This window comes from Sitophilus oryzae, unplaced genomic scaffold, assembly GCF_002938485.1.
Source record: "Sitophilus oryzae breed Bouriz unplaced genomic scaffold, Soryzae_2.0 scaffold_172_pilon_pilon, whole genome shotgun sequence".
NCBI lineage: Eukaryota > Metazoa > Arthropoda > Insecta > Coleoptera > Curculionidae > Sitophilus > Sitophilus oryzae.
Window position 1 is genome coordinate 11352336 of NW_022146424.1, and position 23596 is coordinate 11375931.

At 33.1% G+C, this 23596-nt stretch overlaps 1 protein-coding gene across 6 annotated transcripts in view; it reads right to left on the reverse strand.

Annotated features, from left to right (window-relative positions):
• Window positions 1-23596, reverse strand: part of LOC115881533 (SH3 and multiple ankyrin repeat domains protein 3) — a 154479-nt gene that overhangs the window by 70616 nt on the left and 60267 nt on the right. For all 6 annotated transcript variants that reach the window (XM_030899066.1, XM_030899068.1, XM_030899067.1 and 3 more), the window contains exons 3-4: window positions 6748-6873; window positions 4012-4192 (exon numbers count right to left, since the gene is read on the reverse strand). In XM_030899066.1, coding sequence (XP_030754926.1) covers window positions 4012-4192; window positions 6748-6873 — 307 coding nt within the window. The remainder of the gene's footprint in view (window positions 1-4011; window positions 4193-6747; window positions 6874-23596) is intronic.

The window sequence follows — 23596 nt, forward strand, 5'->3', positions numbered from 1 at the left end:
TTGACCCCCTTAGAATTCGAGTTTGGAAAAATCCCTTCTTATCGAACCTCTACACCCTAAAGTCAATCCGTTTTTCAAAAATCAGCTTTTTACGTCAAGCGCTTTAAACAGGATCGTCATTAATCAATGACCAGGTTTTTCGAAACACCCTGTATACATTTTTAAAAAATCTTAACATATGTAAAACAACAAAATAAAATATACGTGTTTAAGAGTTTTTCCGAAAAACCCGGTTTTTAAATAAAACATATTCTAATATTTGAGGGGTGGTTTGACCCCCTTAGAATTCGAGTTTGGAAAAATCCCTTCTTATCGAACCTCTACACCCTAAAGTCAATCCGTTTTTCAAAAATCAGCTTTTTACGTCAAGCGCTTTAAGCAGGATCGTCATTAATCAATGACCAGGTTTTTCGAAACACCCTGTATACATTTTTAAAAAATCTTAACATATGTAAAACAACAAAATAAAATATACGTGTTTAAGAGTTTTTCCGAAAAACCCGGTTTTTAAATAAAACATATTCTAATATTTGAGGGGTGGTTTGACCCCTTAGAATTCGAGTGGAAAAATCCCTTCTTATCGAACCTCTACACCCTAAAGTTAATCCGTTTTCCAAAAATCAGCTTATTACGCCAAGCGCTTTAAGCAGGATCGTCATTAATCAATAACCAGATTTTTCGAAATACCCTGTATACATTTTTAAAAATCTTAACATATGTAAAACAACAAAAATAAAATATACGTGTTTAAGAGTTTTTCCGAAAAACCCGGTTTTTAAATAAAAAATATTCTAATATTTGAGGGGTGGTTTGACCCCCTTAGAATTCGAGTTTGGAAAAATCCCTTCTTATCGAACCTCTACACCCTAAAGTCAATCCGTTTTTCAAAAATCAGCTTTTTACGTCAAGCGCTTTAAGCAGGATCGTCATTAATCAATGACCAGATTTTTCGAAACACCCTGTATACATTTTTTAAAAATCTTAAAATATGTAAAAAAAGAAAATAAAATATACGTGTTTAAGCGTTTTTTCGGAAACTTGGCCGTTTTTTATATAAAAAATATTATAATATTCCACCCCCCTTTCTACCCCCTTAGGGGATGAATTTTAAAAAATCCTTTCTTATCTCACGTAAACATCATAAAAGGAACCCCTGTGCAAAATTTCAGCTTTCTAGGGTCAAGGGTTTGGTCTGTGCGTTGATGAGTCAGTGATGAATGAATCAGGACTCTTACAGATTTATATATATAGAAGATATTCTTATGAAACTGTCAAATTTTATATTTTAATTTCAATTCTATTTTAGATATATATTGAAGTTATAAATGTCATCTTCTGATATTTAATTCAGCCTGTAAATATTGTTTTTCGGATATCCGGTAGGTTGGAGTTGAGAATATCTGCCATAATAATTTACACATTCTTTACAATAATCTTAAAATCTAGAAATAAAAAAAATTAAAAATGACAGGTTCAATTTGTTATTCCAATTAATATTCCATTACGCTCATATGGAATATTTATAAATAAGGTATTTTATAAACGATAATACTTTCAATTTGACTGACATTATCAAAGGGTTGTGACATCTTGAAATTTATTAAATGCTTGTGTTCTAAAAATATAATTTAATCATAAAGAACGTTTCCATCAACAAATCTCTAAATAATAACTGACAAAGAAAAAATAATTGTCATTTTAATATCTTAAGATCTGTTATCGAACAATAAAAATAATTAACCAAATAATGGGTTATTAAATTATTGTAAAGCGCAATGCAGCATCAAATTTCTAATCAAAGTAAAACCTCTGAAGGCGGGTAAGGGGACAAATAACTCACACACTCTTTAAGATGTTTATTTAAATTTAAATGCTTCAAAAAAAGCAGGGGGGCGACATGTTTCGGGACTTAAACAATTCCCATCATCAGGCCCAGAAAGCTGAAAGAATTACAATCAGAATAATGGAAAATTCCATTAATCAAACAGAGGTCAAAATTATAAAATACGATCACAAAACAAATTAAAAAGTTAAATTTTTTTTTAAAAAGTTAAAAGGTTATTTCTATCACAATAATTGTTCAATCACAGTTAAAACCACTGTTTAAAGGCTACCCATACTGGCAAAAGTGGATCTCTACCACCTTAGACAAGGAAAGAGAGTCTACCACTATAAATAACAGAGGTGGCGCCCGAGAGATCTAGATTTACCACTGGGCGTCAATAAGGCTATTTTTCACAGAACTAGAGAAATAGCCTTACAACATTCTATATTCTAGAGCTTGACCTCGCCAAAATTATTATCGATGTCATTACTCAGCCGTTTTTGACGCCGGTTTTTTCGATCGTATGGCATAATTGAATTAGCTTAAACGCTGAGTTAAAATAACAGCTGTAGTTATTGTAAAGTTGGAAAAACTCGTCTAACTATTTTAACAGTGATGTGGACAAAAATTAACTTTTTTTATCTTGTAGATTTCTTCTAGGGGAGAAAACCCCATTTCAAAAAATAAACTCGATTATTATTAGGCATATTGAAATCAATTTCTTAAAATATTGTGCTGAATATACCATTTTCGTATGGATATTATCAAGTTTTTATTTTTTTTATAATCATAATGCAAGTAGCTGCACTAATCTAAGCTTAAGATGTTTAAAATTCTCAAGTATTCCGAGACAAGGGAACCTTAAAAATCGCTTAAGAAAATCATCCGAAGAATTTGTTAGAGATAACTGATATTAAGGAACATAATATTTAATTAGCAACTACCTCTATAATTAGTGCGTGAAATTTTGCAATTAGTGTTATCGGCTTTTCGTAGTGACGCAAACACAAGACCGAAAAACCCTGATGTAAATATTTCGCGTAACATAAAATATTAATACGCTGAAACAGCTATTAACATAAATGTATAAAAATGTGCTAATCTCAAATAAGGCATACTTTAAGAGTTTGTTCTTTTAATATTTGTTGGCTTACTGGTTCCTGGTTGTTCAAAAATTCAGCTCTTAAAAATATAAAAATATCAAGCATTGAAGAGGAAGCAATTAAAAATAATAATTAACTAAGCTCTAATACTCTGCTACCAACTACTACTGCCATTACCCGCTGACGAGTATTTAGCTAGGCGTATCTTTTTATGCGTGCTGTTATCTCTCTTACGCACACCCGACATTCAAAAATCTCATTATTTTGTTGCCTCTTTACTTTTTGGTTGTTGTTATTAACTGAGTTTACAATTTTTCTCCATTCCATTTTATTGTGCGCTGCTTTTTCCCACTCATTTTGCATGTTTATCTCCTTTAGGTTTTCGTGGAAAATATCTTTGTACCTTTTGAGTTGTCCACCCTGTTTCCTCTAACCGTCTACGAACTCACCGTAAAGAAGAGATTTTGGTAGGCGGTTTACTTGCATCCTGCATACGTGACCAGCCCATCTTAAGCGGGACTTAGTAATCATGACTTCAACGCTCTCGCAATTAGCTTTTTCAAGGACCGATACGTTTGAGACATGGTGGAATCATTTGATTCGTAAGAGTTGTTTAAGGTGTCTCTGTTGCAACTTGTTTAATACGTTCATGTGTCGGCGTCCAATACTCTAGCCTTGACTGAAAAACGGACATGTGTCAGTTTTACCCAAGGACTATCAATGCCAATCATAGAGCTAGAACCATTGAGCAGTGCTACAAAATCAGTTACAAGAGTGACCACAAATCAGTGAGTGATCAACAAATTTCTAGAATGTTGTATTCACCCATATCATGTCATTTTATTCCGAATGTTCTTTTTCTATCAAACAATGTAAAAAATACCTGGGGTGCCATTTAAAATCAAAAGTTGTAGTCATTTTGAAACAGGAAGTGGCCAAAAATAATTGAATAGGTACGTCAATCAATCCTGATTTACAACACCCTGTTGCTAACATGCTGAAGCTTAAAAAATGTAAAATAAGCAGTAGATTTATTTTTATACACTAATATTTAGTGACAAAACTTCAATGACTTCAACATACCTCCTGAGTCCTGACAATGAAAATTCGGATCCAAACCTTTTAAGCACATCTTCGTAATTTTCTCCACCTGACCGTTCTGTACATAATCCAAAAATCGCCTCAAATTTGCCCTGGTATGTAAACTTTTCAACTGCTTTTCATCCAACGACACCATCTTGTACACCCTTCTCTTATACTTGAGCTGTAACAACATTTTAATATAAATGTAGTGTAGAAAATTAATTGTAGATGGTTTGGCCCTATTTTTATTCCTGACTGATCATGTCATATTCCTGACTACGTCATGTATAATATTGGGAATCAATAATTTGATATAGGTAATCCAAGATAATCTAAGGATCTAATTCTAAAGCTACAAAGGAACTGGTAATAATGTGCGGATTACAACGGGCTACTTGACAGGATATATGGCTCGCAAGTGCTACTTGAACAAGCACAACCTGTACCAAGGAAGTTTTTGTTGCAAACTCTGCGATAAAGACCCTGAAACAGCAAAGTACATTATGTGCTTTGCTGTTTCAGGGTATGTCATGCGAAGTTCTGGATCACAAGCGGCTTTCTATTTGTGAAAGCAAGATTAGAATCGTAGGAACTATGTTTCCTTCTTGTCAAGGACCTGCACAAGTTAGTGCAGGGTATGGAGATAAAAGAGTGGGTACAGACCATATAGTCTAAGAGCTAGCAACGTTTTTTGAGAAAGTATTTTTAGAAAGCTGGCTCTTTCATATATCTTTTATTGTGCTCTCTGGAACAGCATGCGGCCCGTCTGGCTGCCGATACCCGTTGCGTTCACTACTGCGCATCGGAAGAAGATCCTATTTTTTTTATTTAGTCCTATAAATTCTAGTATTGAATATAAATCGAACATGTCTCCACAGTGGCAGCGCAGCGCGTAGAGTTTCCGACTACGAACCGAGGATTCAGAGTTCGAATCCGGGTCAGGGAAAATTTTTTTTAATTTTATTTTCGTTTATATTTTGATAGATTTAGGTAGTATTAAATAATTCTGGTGATTCAAAAAAAAACAAATATTTAAAACTTTACTATCAGAATATAAACGAAAATAAAATAAAAAAGTTTTTGCCCTGACTCGGATTTGAACTCTGACCACTCGTTTGATAGGGGGACCCTCTACGTGCTGAGCTATGGAGACTCGGTCGGTTTATATTCAATACCAGGATTTAAAGGGCTAATAAAAATAAAGGATCTTCTTTCAATGCGCAGTAGGGAACGCAACGTTACCGGCAGCCAGACGGGCCGCATGCTGTTCCAGAGAGCATAGTAAACGATATATTAAAGAGCCAGCTTTCTTATAATACTTGTTTTCCCGACGTTGCTAGCTCTCGTACTAATAAAGAGGCGACAAACACAACAGGCAGTTACAGGTCGCATTGGTCGCAGTGTTTCCTGCCTAAAACGGACCCTTAATATTAAAAAAATGTTATGGAAATGATTTTAAAACGACCTCACAACTCACAATTTCAAAAAATCTGATAATTTAATTACAATACTCCGTGTCGAATAGCGTGAATAAAGCTTAATTTTCATGCATCCGTTATTCGACGATGCGATGATACGATCAAGAGACTTTGATACGATATCAATTTTATTGGCTGAATTTACTTGATTGGTTAAACAATTACGCATTTTTTAAATTTATTGCATTTTCATGGCTCCGTTCACCGGATATACGATTTGCTTGTGATTGGTGTCATTTTTTAGTTTCATTACCATAAAGATTTCGCTGTTTTACTTATAGTCTAAAAGCTGGCAACGTTTTCGAGAGAGAATTTTAAGAAAGTTGGTTCTTTAATACATCTTCTGCTATGCTCTCCTGAACAGAGTGCAGACCGGTAGACGTTGTGTTTATTACTGCGCATGCCATATCTGTATTCAACATCTGTCCGCTACTGCGCATCGCAAATTTGCCCTGTATTACAGGAACTAAGGAGGTTAGGACAAACCTGTGTGTAGCATATTTAGTTTCATAAAAAAGTAGCAAAGTAATGTGAAAATCGCATCAATCGCATCACACAATCTACTCATAAACGAGAAATCCCATAAACCAAACGAAAACAGGATACATATGTGATGCGCAGTAGTGAACCGCAGTAGTCTACTGGCAGCCAGACGGCCCACACTTTGTCAGGATAGCATAGCTAAAAATATATTAAAGAACCAGCTTTCTTAAAATTCTCGTTTTCTCGACATTCCTAGCTTTTGTACCATTGCGATAAAAAAATTAGAACAAGAATTCATTTTTTCGTAGTCCCAGAAAAACTCCTGGTCTATAAGAATATTTTTAATTTTGGATTTAGCCAACAACACTGTTTTTTTGTTTATCCCTAATGCATCTGCAATGTCCCTTATGGGAACCCCATCCCTTAATCGCCTAAATATAATCGATTTTTGCTCTGAAGTAAAAGGCATTTTTTAAAAATTACGTGACACTGACAGAAGAATTCTGATGACACTGAGCTCTGACATGGCTCTGACACTGAGTTATCAGTTTGAAAGAAAATATTTTATTATAGACCAGCAGATTAAATCATATTTTGTTGTACTACTTTTTTTGATCGCAATGATACCTACTATTATATTTTTATTAAGGTTAGATTAACACATGATAAGATTACATTAGATAATAAGATTACATTTTCGGTTATTTACGAAACACGTTAATTTGCATAGTTTAATCCTAAAACCGCTCAAATGATTTATAGGGGTGTCCCTTACCTCCAGATAGCCCACTGGTCCGTTGAAAGGGTAGTCCCCCAGGCGTCGTTCCTCATCCAGAAACTTCCCTGCGCGGCCATTTTCCGGAGGACAAAACAGGCCGTAGTTGAAGCTCTCCTTCAGCTCCTGCGGGAATCAGAGAGAAAACATGGTTAGTTTTATCAGGTAAAGTTTGCGTATTTGTGGAGTAGGTAGAATAAACGGTCGTATAAACAAGATTTTTACAGACAAGTCGGTAATACAGTGCCAATTAGGGTTTCCAAACAGGGAATCCCGAAATCCCGGGATCCCGGTGTATGATCCCGAAAATTTCGAAAAATTTAAATGAGTAATGTAAAATGATTCGACTTTATATACTTTAGTCTTTCAAAGAAAATACTAAGCAGAAAGCCAATATCTATTTTTTTTTATTTCCCTGTTTGCAATATATTTTTTTGCAATGTTACTTTGTTTTGTCTATTTTAATAGAGTTTTTTTCTTATATTCTTTTTGATGTATGTAGCTGCATTTTTATTAAGTATTTCTATAGCTTAAATTTCTCATTCTGATAGTCAATCCCGGGATTATAGGTTCTTATCGCGAGATTTCAAAAGGGGACCCCGATCCCGAAAATTGGAAACCCTAGTGCTAATAGTAAAAAAACAAGAGTAGACAAGTACTAAAGCATAGTAAAGCTAAATTAGATCAGAGATAATAGTTTATTGTTTTGCAGTTTTGATGATTGTTTGCAGTAAAAATGATACTTTTTTATGGCGAGACTTTCCGTTTAGGTCAGACATTACAGGCGAGCACAAAAAGTCATTTTTACTCTGAATAGAACATGCTATTTTTTTTCAAACATCACAAATAATTTTTTAAACAATTTTATACGTTCCAAATAATAGAAAAAGATTTAAAAGTCATCCCTTGTATGTAATTATATATCCAGAAACTATAGTTACAGGGCTCGTTGAATTTGACGCTATAAATGATGTGAGTTTAATCTTTTGTGCTTAGGCGTAAAAGTGCTTTACTTTTATACCTAGGCGTTAAAATGACTTTTTTATATTGTCAATCACGTCGCAAAAATTAATACTTTTGTGACGTTTGAAAAAAAAATGCTTTGTTTTACGCGTAAAAGTTTAGGAGCTTGTGAATGTAGAAGAAAAAACGATTGTAACAAAATATTTAAAAGAAATTTCGATGATACAGTGACAAGTAGCAAATACAAAATAATAGTTCAAAAACCCCTAGCAAGCAGAACTAAAACCAAAATAGTTAAAATTACGCTGAAACTGCAATTATAACTTGATTAATTACTGGGGAAGTAGATTGAATTTGAATGTTATTTTTTATTCATATTCTTGTGGTTTGGGTTTTAGCTCTTTCATCCAAACATGCTTCTAACAACATACAAAGGAATTGCATAGTTTTAATAGCAATAATTTAGTTACATCTAGAATGTGGTAGAATAAAATAACGTAACAAGATTTTTAAAAGAAATTTTGATAATATAGTGGTATTAATAACTAAAATATATGAGCAAGCAATGCAAGCAAGAACTAAGTCTACAAAATAGTTAACTACAACTTTTGATTTTTTTGAATCGCTTCTGAGACGTACCCGGTATATTGAAAAATATTCCATTAATTTCTTTCTTTAAAGTTTTATGAGCATTAAATTATTAAAAATACTATTTATTTAAAAATTTTCTACGTAGAAAATGTATCTAGTAAAAATATGTTAAAAAAGCAAGACGTGCAAGAGCAATGACAAGGCGTGTAACATTTTTATCGCAAAAGTTAAACAAATTCAAATATTAATGTATTTTCGTCATACTATATTGTTATATTATTATAACATAAGCAAAATCAGAATGGAAAAGATGCATATAACGTCCGCCGGACGTTATCATAACGGCCGGCGGCCGTTAAGTTTCTAAGGTAATCGTAACGTCTGTCACCTGCAACAATGACTATTTATTGTCAGTTGTACTTTTCAAAAATTGGGAAAATAGACCATAGCGAGATGTCGCGAGAAATTCCGTTGGAAATACAGGAGGAAGCGGCTGCGGCTACTCAAAATTTACTTCCGACTATAACCAGAGAGAGATATCAGCAGCTTATTCGTGACGTCATCAACTGGAGGCTTAAACTTTGATTGCATTTGATACACTTCATACGTATATAATGGATATAAACTTTAATTGCACCGAATTTTTAATAAATAATAATTAAACATACAATTTAAAAAACATCAGATTGATATCCCAACTCACATTATCCATGCGATTGTATTTATTTATGCTGTAAGTGTGTCTAAGTTTTTTTTATTTCCTTTTCCAAGTCTATCATTATTTCTTAACAACAGTAGTTTTGCAGAAGGGTATTTCTAATAGAATTTATGACAATTTTTATAATAACTTAGCATTATAAATAGTACATTGCGACAATTTTAATAATAGTGTTATTACTTTTAATGTAATCCAAATATATTTTTGATAAAAATATTTTTATATTGTGAATTTTGAGAAATTCCTCATGGCTTTGCAAAACTTTGTTAAAAATTATATATTCAAATAAAACTATATTAGTTATTTCATCTTTTGGAAACCCAAGACTGCCTTTAGTAAGGTATTTTATAAGCGAATTTTGTTCAATATCAGTGTTGTCTGAAAGTGCTAAATTATTTTTAGGGACATTAATGACTTAATCTTAAGTTTCTTTTCGCCTTCATATAAATATCGAACACAAATACTGTACTCTCCTAGCTAACTGTCTATATTTTCCAAACCTACTTTCAAGTGAATCAGTTTTTGCAAGTTCTCTAGTAAAACATACCTCATATTTTACTCATTAAAACAATATTTTATTACTTCAAGCTCAACCTGTTACTAAACTCAAGTAAATAACTTTAATATTAAACACAGATAAAAGTTAGAAATTTTTTTATCATTTTCATCGAATTTTAAAAAATTTAGTAAATAACAAGCATGACTAATAATTTGATCAGTATTACTATCAGGGTTCGGAAAACTACATGTTACTCTTAAAAACTACATACCCAGGGGTAGGGAGCGTAAAATATCGACAAAATACATAATATATACTATAAAAAATATCTATTTTTTTATTGTTTCTTTTTCTCATATTATACACTATTGTGAACTAAAATATTCCTTTATTAAATTTGATTGATAAAAAGTGAGAGATAAACATTTATTGACTGGTATGATTTTTTCCGTATTCTATTAAAACTATTTTTATACTATAATATTTTTAAAAACTCGGAAAAAGACATTTTAAAACTTCGAAATATATCTGGTGAGTGAAAAAAGATCCACAATTTGAACTTTTATCGGGTAATTATCAACGCTGCTAAATAGAGTTGAGCCTCCACTTGGTGACGTCACGAGATTTTTACGTCACAGCTGTCCGGCCTTGTTATTACGGTGGTTACGGTCAAACACGGCCGGTGAATAAAAATTGATTATAATTTTAGGAACGTCAAGTCAAAGATATCATTTACTTGGCCCGTACTCTTCTTTATTTTCTAATGGTTCTTACTGTTGTAGTAATTTAATTTTATATAAAGGTAAACAACAGTTTTCTTGCAGCTTTTAGTATAAATTACTAAATACAATATTTAGTAATTTAATTTTATATTGAGTAATATAAGTTTTAAATGGTGTATTTTAAAATTCGAGAAAAAAAATATCTTTTTGGAAATAGTTTTGTGTGCCTGAGAACGTTCCATCCTTTTCTAATCTTTCAATAATTAAAGTAAATTTTTGAGTTTTCTGTCAATTTTTTCGATCGTCATTTCTCAGCCGCCTTTGACGCCGTTTTTTTTATCATACTGCATAATTTATAAGATTTGCTGAATAGTAACCTGTAAACAGCTTTTTGAGAACAATTTTTTCAAGTTTAAATTAAAAAATATTTCCTTTTGTTATATATTCTCTATACAGGGTCCGGCAATAGTGCGTCGGGCATCTGTAGCTCCTAAAATAAAAAACTTGGGAATTTTCTTTAAGTGCAAACCTAAAGTATGTACTAGGATGTATTTTAGGAAAATATTTTAACTTTTATAGGGTGGCTCAAAAAAATGTGAGTGGATCGAGATGATTTTTTTTAAATTGAACACCCTGTATATTATTGCATTTTTGGGTTCCTTTCAGATCACTTTACATAATCCTAAGACATGAGTAAATATATTTCGATAATTTCAGAGATATTAATAAATAAATAAAAATTGTATATTTTTCAGCCTTTCTTAAAAAAAATATTAAAAATACAAGAGCTGTTCTGAAAACAAAACTATATTAGATATTTATTTTAGATGGTCTGTTCTTACTTTGCTATAAATATGGTAATCGTAAATCATACAGGGTGCTCAATATTTTACGCCAAACTTTCAAAAATATAAAGTAATTTTTCTTCGTTTTTTTTAAATGGAACACCCTGTATATTATTTTTTTATTTGATTGAGAATTAAAAAATGAACATTTTTTGTATTTAAAGTATTTCAAAATTTTTAATAGTTTTCCGGATACACGCAGTATTATTTCATATGGCGCTTTCAAAGAAATTATTAATAATACAAGAACTGTCTTGAAATCAAAACTATATTAGATATTTACCTTAGATGGTCTGTCCTTACTTTGCTATAAATATGGAAATCGTAAATCATACAGGATGTTCAAAATTCTACGCCAAACTGTCTAAAATATAAAATGATTTTTCTTTGTTTTTTTAAATGGAACACCCTGTATATTATTTCTTCAATAGATGGAGAATTAAAAAATCAACATTTATTGCATTTAGAGTATTTCAAAATTTTTAACGGTTTCGCAGATATTCCCGGTTTTGTATTTCATATGGCATTTTCCACAGTAAATTTTTATCAAAGCCACCCAATGATTTTTCTCTCGTATTTTACCATTGAAAGCGCCATATGAAATAATACTGCGTGTATCCGGAAAACTATTAAAAATTTTGAAATACTTTAAATACAAAAAATGTTCATTTTTTAATTCTCCATCAAATAAAAAATAATATACAGGGTGTTCCATTTAAAAAAAAACCAAGAAAAATTATTTTATATTTTTGAAAGTTTGGCGTAAAATATTGAACATCCTGTATGATTTACGATTACCATATTTATAGCAAAGTAAGAACAGACCATATAAAATAAATATCTAATATAGTTTTGTTTTCAGAACAGCTCTTGTATTTTTTAATGGTTCTTTTTTTTAAGAAGGGTTGAAAAATATATATTTTTGATTTATTTTTTAATATCTCTGAAACTATCGAAATAGATTTACTCATATCTTAGGATTATGTAAAGTGATCTGAAAGGAAGCCAAAAATGCAATAATATACAGGGTGTTCCATTTAAAAAAAATCATCCAGATCCACCCACACTTTTTTGAGCCACCCTATAGAAGTTAAAATATTTTCCGGAAATACATCCTCATACATACTTTAGGTTTGCACTTAAACAAAATTCTCAAGTTTTTTATTCTAGAAGCTACAGATGCCCGACGCACTATTGCCGGACCCTGTATAATTTACTTTTTCCATTCTAAAGACGCAATCATTATATTAATACGTACTAAAAGATCGAAGTCCATGTGTATACAGTAATATTTATTAGGGTTTTAAAGAGGACAAAGAAATTCAATTCATGCGTCAAGTAAATTTATAAAACTCCAATTGTTATAGAACGTAATAATCATGCAAATAAAGTCTATACAAATTCCAACAAGCAGAAATATGTCTGTAATTATACAAATACCACATATTTTAAGACAATTAAAAAAACTACTGCTACTTAGTATTAATTTGACACTTAGCACGAAAAACGGACACCTTAAAATTTTGATGTATTTTAAAGGTTAATATATTATTTTGTTCTAGTGGGCCGATTTTGAGGATTTTTCAAGCAATTTGTAGCTAAATTATTTGGCTTTTTAGTGTCTATTACTAAATTAAAAATTAAGTTTCCTTCTGGCAAGTATACGAAGAGAAAAAAATGATATTTTGGTGAAAGTTTGAAAGCCCTTATGGAATATGTTAGCAATGCATGATAGGTACATTTTTTCTCCATAGTTTGTTTTTTGATTCATCTCAATATCTTTATTTTTGTTGGAGATATTCGCTTTTAAATAAGACAATAAGGATCTACAGTTTTAGCATTGATTTTGGGTCCTCATCAACACACTTATAAAATAGAGTTTACTGTTTTTGTAATGTTACTGTCATTGAAAAGTCATAGTATTAGTGTTTATTGGCGTTTACTCATTACTTATTTAAGTACTAAAGTATCGACTATTGTTACTTTAAGTGATCATGGTAGAGATCAACTTTTGGACTTAAACCATATCTGCTAAAGTAACTGCACAGCAGACAATAATACTATGATTTTTCAAAGACAGTGACATTACAGCTTTGTTCACAGGTTCTTGTTATTACCGATTCTGAACCGTCCTAGAACTCTGCAGCGCATGCGCAAATGAAATAATGTCTTCATATTTCCTTCTGCGCATACGCATCGCAGTTCTAGGACGGTTCAGAATCGGTAATAAGAAAATCCCGAAGTAAGCTTACATAAATCATAAACACTATTTTATAGGTATGTTTCTGAGGGATTACGACCAAGAAAAATTAAAGATCTGCCTGGAATTAAGTAAGAACAATCTTCGGATTGTCACGGGGTTTTTAACAGGACACTGTCTCCACAATTAACACCTCAGTAGATTGAAACTAAGAAGAAACGGCGAATGCAGATTCTGTGGGGAAAATGGGGAAACAACAGAACACCTCATCACTGAGTGCGCCGAGACGACAACCATTCGTGCCATGGACTTTGGTACGACTGATATTGGAGATGAGGAACTACCCTCTGTAAAATCGTCCCAGATACTAGCTTTTGTCAAAGCCCTGGGATTGTATGATGAGTTATAACTCAAGAAAGGGGGACACAATAGATCTGTAAGGTCGCAGCGATTAACCCCCCTCCCACTCATTCTAAATTCTAAATTCTAGGTATGTTGACTAGGTCCAAAAGCAAAGGCATAGATTTAATGTAAAAATGCGAAAAAATATCAATGTCGTCTTCAAAAGCGAATATCTCCAAAACAAATACAGCTATTGATATGAATCAAAAAATAAACTATAGAGAAAAGATACACCAAGATGATAAAATATTATTTCCATTCCTTACTTTGTTAACGTACTCCACAAGGTATTCTAAACTTCCACCAAAATAGCAACATTTTGTTTTTCCTCGTAAAATTAACAGATGGAAACGTTTGTTTTTAATTTAGAAAGAGATACTAAAAAGTCAAATAATCTAGCTACAAATTATTTAAAAAATCATCAAAATCGGACCACTAGAACACAATATAAGAACTTTAAAATACATGAAAATTTTAAGGTGCTCCTTTTTCGTGTCGGAGAGTGTAGAGTATCTCTTTTTGTATTATAAAAGATTTAACTAAAGCAAATGTCAAAATTATATTAGACAAGTTACCTTACAGTATTACAAATTATGTTTAGTCTCCGCAAGATCCTACGCAAGTTTCAACGTCAGATTTTTTTGATCGGGTCGGTATAAGAAAGTTTAAATAATTGCATATCCGAATGCATCTGAACTAGTCAAAATAATTGCTGCAATTTAAATATTGAAATCATCTGACGCCCACCCATTGTCCCTGAAGATGGAAGATATCTTATGAATCAAATCACAGTGGTACAAAATGATGAAAAATGAACCGCGGTTAAAGCGTAATTGACACGGTCCAAGTGCACTTGAGCCAATTACACTTGGATGCTGCCATATAACTGTATTTATAATAATGCTGCGCGCGTCTCACTTGTACACTCCCTGTATAGTATTGATATTTTGATGAAAGTAGAATTAAAAGGTTTTTTAACATCAAAGTAAGTAGGCTGGCTTCCAACTTATTTGGACGCTACGAAGACGTCCAATTCAACTTTGATTAAACAGTTACCATATAAAAAGGGTAAAAGGGAGATGCGCCCAACTCATCATTTTCAGCTTATTCAACCATTTCCAATTATGGTGTAGCCTCCCCCACATTCTCTCTTTGTAGTTGGGGCCATTGTTGTCCATTGTTGGCTATGCGGGCCCAAGGCATCCGTGCTTGCCAGATGTCCTGCCCATTGCTATTTGAGGAAACTCTGTGGATGACATATAGAGATGATAGATGTCATACCTGGTTTTTTCTGTCGTATCCACTCTATTCTTTTACGGTTTCTCTTGGTTATTCCCTGCATATTGCGTTCCATTGAGCGTTGTACGACCTGCAGTTTCCTAATGATGTCTGTGTTAAGTGTCCAGGATTTTGCATGCATAGAGGTCATCACTGGTAGTACACATTGGTCGAATGTTTTCTTCTTTAGATAAAGTGGCATTCTAGATTTGAATATGATTCAGTTTCTTCCATAAGTACTCTATGCTAACTTAATTCTTCTGTTGATTTCTGGTAGTAGAGATCCCCAGCTGTGTTTTACTTAATTGTCCCAAATATATGTATTCTTCTACTATTTCCACTGTTGTGTTATTTATTAGAATGTCTTTTCTATCCACTAGTTCGTTGTACACTATTTTAGTTTTTTGGCAACGACTTAAAACATATTATATTGATTATTGATATAAGTCTTTACCAAAATGACTGAACTCAGTTAAACTTTATGCTGAAATCGACTTAAGATTTAAATCATTTTGATTTTAGAAATTATTTCAGATTTAAGATTTAACTCATTTTCAAACAGAGTTTTTACCGGTCTAGCTACAATTCTAAATATATACCGGGTGACCCATCGAAAACGTTCCGCAAGACATAACGGCCAGGTATTTTTTTTCATAAAATCCAAAAACACGTCAATTTTGTTTGTGAGGGGGACAACTTTTGCCCTCTAAGCGAGGGTGTCATCCCCCAACTTTTTTCAAATGGGAAGGGGGGGCAAGTGACGCCGCAATGAAAAGAGCATTCTATTATCTATATTTCCCCCAAGGGGTGTCTCGCTATTGGAATTACATGTACATTTTCATGGCAGTCGCTGGCAGTCATTTGCAGTTTTATGGCAGTCGCCTATAATAATTACATGGCAGTCATAGGCAGTCTTCTTCATAGTCATTGGCAGTCGCTTCGCAGTGGAAGGATATTTTGGCAGTACGTGTACATTTTTTACCCGAATGAGACACCCCTCGATTTCCCCGCTTCGTTTTTGAAAATCGGTCGAGTCATTGAGAAAATATAAAGAATTGAAATTTGAAAAGTTTATTTAAACATTTATCAGAGTAAATGATAAGGATAAATTCCTTCGATCAATTTGCAGTTTTTTCTTATTATTTCTAGATGTTTACGCATTTTTTCACTTGCCACAATGTTGAACGATCAGGTGCTGTAGTTGCTAGATAGCTGTTCTGTAACTTGTGCGTTGAACTTGTTCTCAATATCGTTAAACTGACCCACAATAGAATTTCGAAAAATACCAGCCCGCACGTTCAATTTCTGAGGGTTTTGTGTGTGCACCTCGTGAAAAACCCTGGGGTTGTCCTCAGCACTGTACCGAGAGTTGTGCCGATTAACTACACCGTTCAAAAAGAAAGTACACTCATCCGAAAAACACACATTACATAGGAAATTATTATCATTCGCCACTCGTTCACTCATAGTTTCACAAAATTGCAAGCGACGATCAAAATCGTCTTCGTTTAGTTCTTTTCTGTACCAACTGAATTTTGTACGAGTGGAACTTGGGTTTTTTTAATATCCTTTGGACACTTTTCACGCCGGTCTCATTGGCTAATTTTCTTGTACTCAGCGTACTATCCATGGTATATAACTTGGCCCAATACGAATACCTCCATAGCTTCATTTACTACAGGATTTTCCCTCTACCTCTTTTTATTCATAACGGAACCAGTTTCGCGAAATTTTGCTACTAACTCGCGAACAATTTTGCCATAAAGGTGTTTGTCCGGATGGCGTTCATTGAATATCGGCGCAACCCGATTGCCACATTCATTTTTAAAATAAAGTTCGATTATTTCGACTTCTTCGGCAAGTGAGTATACCATAATTGTTAAAAAGTTTAACGATATTGAGAAGAACTTCAATGCACAAGTCACAGAACAGCTATATATCTAGCAACTATCACACCTGATCGTTCAACCTTGTGGCAAGTGAAAAAATGCGTAAACATCTAGAAATAATAAGAAAAAAACAGCAAATTGGTCGAAGGAATGAATCCTTATCATTTACTCTGATAAATGTTTATATAAACTTTTCAAATTTCAATCCTTCATATTTTCTGAATGACTAAACCGATTTTCAAAAACGAAACGGGGAAATATAGAGAATAGAAAGCTCTTTTCATTGCGCCACTTGACCCCCCTACCCATTTGAAAAAAGTTGGGGAATGAACCCCCGCTTAGAGGGTTGAATATTTTGAAATCATTTTTAGGGCAAAAGCTGTCCCCCTCACAAAAAAAATTGACGTGTTTTCGAATTTTCTGAAAAAAAATTACCCTGGCCGTTATGACTTGCGGAACGTTTTCGATGGGCCACCCTGTAGTCTATTAAGAATAACCCTGCATATCTACCTTTCTATCTCATTCTTTTTGGTAATTGTAATAATTATACATTTCATTCTTCTATATACAAAGTTGTGTATTATCATTTTTATGACCTTCTGAATTCTCAAGAGAGGCTCTCAAATTATCAACGACTACCATCCGTTACGAACTTTAAAACCATTCTGTGGTACTTTATTTCAGTGAATAAAAAGGTTTATGTGGCTGTACAGTCGCCTAACAACTAAATTTTATTATCGATATCGAATTTTATCGTCGATTGTTGTCGGTTTTACGGTCTTTTGTAGTACACTTACTTTACAATTTCTCAACCAAAAAATTGGCACCAATGTCTATGCCCTTGTAGCAAGTTCATTGTTTGTCAAAAGCCTGGGTATTTCGCCACTGAAATAAAAATTTTTAACTTTTTTCTATTTTATGATAAAAATAAAAAAGTTATATTTTGTAAAATGCTACTGCCTTATTTTGGAGCGCGATGCACTTAAATTCCGGTTTATTAGTGTCGTTCTAATTTTATTTAAAACGTTAAAAAAAATTACTGGAAAGTAAAATTATCTGGTTAAATTAAATTAACTAAAATGATGCCATATTTTCAAATTCGTCCTGTATTTCAAAAAACCAAGGGGGCTAGGACAAATTTGTGTGTAGCATCGTTTATTAAAGAAATAGGAAAATTGTAGGCGATTTCGTGGCACAAAACATGTTCTAGATGAAGCTAGCGTTACCGTTACATGTCCGAGATTAAGTTTAGCTCTGCGCAGCTGCGCGCTGATAGTCGTTTACAGCACAGCGGATAAAGAATACTGTACCGTAGTTCTGCTTTCAGGCGACAGAGTGGGTGGTTGCCGGAGAGTGTTGCCAGAACTACGGATTAATCAATCCGTAGATTTACGGATTTTGGGTACAGTACGTTAATAATACTGATTTTCTATCATTAGACAATTTAATTTAATATTATATAATTAACAAAGAACGGCGTCAGAGTTGGCTTGGAAATGAAGAGCGCTGTAATTTCATTTGTAAAATATTATGATAAAAGTCAAAAGTCGTGATTTCCAAGCCAACTAAACGCCTTTTTTCGATCACATGAAATATTCAGTATCTACTTATAAAAGAATTTGTATTTTTGTTGTTTATTCTATATTAGAATTAACACGAATACATTTTCAATACATAAAGACGGATTTGTCATCCAAAGAAATTTTTGTCAAACGTATTACAGAGATTTTACACATTTTAATATGGCAATGCTCTTGCTTTCAGTCTCATACCGTCTCCGATGTGTCTGCGCTAGCCGAATTAGAAAAAATGAGTGTTTTATGCGTTGGGCGCAGAACGAGTAGAGGCTCCACCGTAGAGCATTTGAGACGTAAGCAGAAATCAAATCAGCCTTGTTACGAATTTGCTCATTATGTGCGTATCTTCTCAATTCTTTCAATCAACGGTAGCATCTTTATTTTTTCTTTTATGTCACAGGTTTAGCGATTTCATAAAAATGTAGGACAGTAATGTGAAAATCGCATCTTTGTATCTCTACTCATAAACAAGAAACTCCATAAAACACACGAAAATGGGCCATCTTCTACACGTGCTTCTATTTGCATCAGGTGTATAAATAAATGAAATGTAACCGACTTACTTCTTCCTCTGAGATTTGCACTGCGTTATAGCGGTGCGGTCCCACTGTGAATTGTTCGGCACATCGTACCAAGGCCTTTTGTACATCGCAAGGATGCAAAATGATTTATATAAGCTATTTATAAATTTATATTAGCCGTGTCGTTCCCAACGTATTTATGTTCCACCACGTAAGTATAAGGCGGTGTTTCTGTCAAGTTTAAACATAAGTGGTTTAGGACTTTTAAGATAAATATTAAATGCCACAGGTTTAGCGATTGTTGCTGACCGATTGCTGTGGTGTTGAACAGCGAAAGAATTTTTAAATTTGTTTAAATACATATTTAGCAAATGCCGTCATAAGGCGTCCTTGACGCCGTCTTTTTTTTCGATCGTATGGTACCATGTACTGCCCAACTTAACTTTCAATACTATTTTTAGCCGACCATACCAACAGGGATGGTATAGGCTATTAAGATCGGCAAAAAAATAGTTTTTTAATTTCACTCAAAATGAGTTACTTGGGTCATAAATGACCTAAATACAAAATATTTTCATGGTGTCTGTATGTCTGTCTGTCCATCTGTCCATCTGTCTGTAACACGATAACTCAAAAACCGCTAAACCGATTTTAACCAAATTTGGCACAAAAACACTGTGGCACCCGAGAATCTGGCAATTAGTTTTTGGTAAGGGGGTATGGAAAGGGGTTAAACATTTTAAAAAATCGTAACTCCAAAATTACAGTAGCTACCGAAACGCGGGTTTCAATGTAAGATTAGGAATAATATTTGCAACAAAATTTGTAATAACATCAAAAAAGTCGCAGTTTTTGAGATATTCCGTGTTTCCGTAGTCCATTTTTGAGAAAATCCGTGTGGAGAACTCCAAACTCAAATCGGACGCGACCCCAGGTGGCGGATAGGGGAAATAACCGCGGACCAAAATTGGAAAAATTCCTTTACTTTGAAACTAAAAGAACTGCCTACCAACTTTTTATTAACATATTTTAGTATTGGCGGCTATACGTGCCAATTTTTTTATTTGAGCATAGTATGTCAACTAGTGTTTCCAAACCGGGATCCCAAAATCCCGATATCCCGGTGTATGTTTATCTCCGAAATCCCGATACTAAACCCCGGGATCTCGAAAATCTCGAAAAAATTAAATGCCCAATCCAAAATGATTCGACTTTATATACTTACTTAAAAGTCTCTCAAAGATCATATATTATTTCTACTAAGCAGAAAGTCTGCAATATCTAAAAATTATATTTCCGTGTTTGTTATACGAGTATTTTATTTTTTTTGTGAAAAGAATTATGTTTTTATTAGTTACTAAATATGTATGTCACTTTGTTTTGCCTATTTTAATACAGCTCTTTTCTCATTTTCTTTCTGATATATGTATGTCGCTCCATTTTTATTAAATATTTCTTTAGACTAAATTTCTCATACTGATTCAGGGATTATAGGTTCTTATCCCGGGATTTCAAAACGGACGGGATCCCGATCCCGAATGTGCCAGTGCAGCGCCTTTACAATATCATTCAAATTAATACAAAACATCAGCTATCGAATCTGAAAGTATCGACAGTTTAAAGAATCGTACCATACCGTGCATTCCTACCCTGTACCAGCTCGGTACTGTCTCGGTGCTCCATCGATTGCGTGTATTTTATGTCGCCCGACGCGGCCGTATATCAAAAGGCGATTTTTGTTTCGTGTAGAGCGGCCGCCATTTTCTACTAAATCATCCCGAGGGCAGTACGGCGACGACGACGGTACCAGAAAATCAGCCCGACAGAAAGAAAAAGAAAAATATTGTACTATAAAGTATAAAGTTGCTATTTTATCCAAGTATAAGTATGCACAATTTTTCCAATCATTTCAACTGCCACTAACACATAACCAAATAATAAACTTTTCATGATATTTTGCAGACTTTTCGTACTACTCGTATGAAACTCCATGCATCATCAATGGCGAAAAAAGCTTCCGATTTAAATGAAATTTGGTATGTCGATAGATTGGACTAATGCCAACTTGGCCGTGTACAGGGTGTCCCATTTTAGTTGAAATTATACGGTATCTCCTTTATTAGTAAAGATGGGGGGATACGGTTTGCACAAATCTGTCCCACTTTTTTGTCAAACGGAAGATGCTGCAAACAAAATTTTTATAGCCCTCTTCATTTCTCAGCTACAGGGTCTTTTTGAAAATTTTGCAATTTGGGACTCTTCCTGTATCTGTTATTGTTAAAGCTATCGTGAAAGTGAAAACTGTTTGTTGTAGAATTTTTTACGTAGAATACAGTGGCGTAGTCTGTTTTTCTACGAAAAAAGTATTTTTGAAAATATGAACTAAAGGTATCATTTTTCAAATAGAATACCCTGTATATTTATAACTCATATGATCTGTCTTGTTACGAGCTTCTCAAAAATATATATTACTGTATAGTTATTTTCACTATTTACTGCAATATTTAAAACATATCATTTTCTTATTAGTAGGCCGTGATAAATGACAAAAAATCAAAATGGTATTTACTAAAATAGTCATACACTTAAAATTTTATTCGGGATTGATATATTTTACTTTTGAACTGTTACCACTGAATCTGTGAATATATTTTTTTATAACGGAATTTATTATAATGGGATGGGTTTGCAAATATCTAATAGCTTGCATTATTAAAGCATTTTCAGGTGTTCGACATTGTTGTAGTTGCCACGATATATTTCATATTTCAAAAATTCCAAAAATCAGAAATCGAGAACGGACAAATCCGGGATTCGGGGAGGTCATCATATGATTGGTTCCAATTCATTGATTTGAGAAATAATAATTTAACAAAATTCTAATATTTTCAAAGTTGTGAGGAGGAGCCCCATCTTGCTGAAAGTATATTTCACGTAAAGTAGCTAAAGGAATATCTAAAAGTTTGAAATAAATATGATCTTTTAATAAAAACTTTTAAATATTGCACTAAATAGTGAAAATAAGTATAGAGTGATATATATTTTTGAGAAGCTTATGGCAAGCCAGATCATATAATTTATAAATATACAGGGTTAGGTTAGGTTAGGTTGATCATTTAAAAAACATAACATTAGTTCATATCTTTAAAATATTCTTTTCGCAGAACAACAAACTACGCCACTGTATTCTACGTAAAAAGTTCTACAATAAACAGTTTTCACCTTCTCGATAGCTTTAACAATAACGGAGATTACAAGGAGTCTCCCAAATTGCAAAATTTTCAAAAAGACTATGTAGCTCAGAAACGAAGAGAGCGATGAAAATTTTGTTGACAGCATCTTCCGTTTGACGAAAAAGTGGCACAGGTTTGTGCAAACCGCATCCTCCTATCTTCACTAATAACGGAGATACCGTATGATTTCAACTAAAATGGGACAACCTGTACAACTGTGGCAGTTTTAACATAAGAAACGTCAAAAGTTGATGTCGTCCTATCGCGACTAAATTTTGTGGGTAGGCTATGTGAGCGACTGTGCACACCATAGACTTAAAATAAAATATAGACTGAGCATCTCATTCATAAATAGCTGGAACATGCGGTCAGACAATGTCTTGTTATTGTTGTGTTATTGTTCTGGTTATAACGAGTTCGACACGAGCGATAGATAGGTTGTCTCTGTCGTAACGGTCGTTCCCTGACGACTCTGCCGAGAAACACAACACTGTCTTTCGTTTCTCAAGTACACCTGAACTCTCCGTATCATAGCTGGGTAATTTTTTTATTTTAATGAAGCTATAATTAAATTAAAAATATATCGTATTTAAACTTTTTTATATTTTATTAAGATTTAGGACAGATTTTTTAAATAAAAGTTTAGAAAAAACGTCCAAAAAGAGTCCAAGAGTCCAAAAAGGATAAAAATAATAAAATACACGTTAGAGAAGAAATTTTGTAATCGAAATTACGTAGTTTTTGAAATTAATAATAAATTATTAATTTTAGTCAAACATTTACAACTCCTAATATTAATCAAAACAGGATCTATTTCACAGATATAATAGAATCGGCGACAGGGAAAGAAAAAAAAAATACGATTGTAATTTTTTTTCTGGTTAAGTGATGTCTTATTATGTAAATTAGATAAAACATAAATCTGTTCCATTAAAGCAAGGAAGGTGATAGGAAGTGGATAAAATGAAAACTACATTTATTTAACTCGGTACTGTCTTTATTATACTGGGTGAGTCCCAAAAGTGGCTCATCCCCATAATTTTTTTATATTTTCAAATAAAAAAACAAGATTTAGTATGTTAGTATATGACATAAATTAGGATTGATTGACGCATTCAATTGTTTTTGGTCACTTCCTGTTTCACCGGAAATGACTATAACTTTAATTTTTAAACGGCACCCTCGGTATATTTTTACTTTATTCGATAGAAAATGACACTCTGAATAGAATGACATATTATATGTCAACTTTTGACATTTTCGCATATAGTTTAATTGTAATTGTGGCACGCGGTTCACAACGACAATTTGACTCGAAATACCAAGTGTGTGGTATCAATATATTCATAAAAAATGCTTTTTCCAAATATGCTAATGAGTCACCCTTGTTCCATTTGAAAAAATTAACATA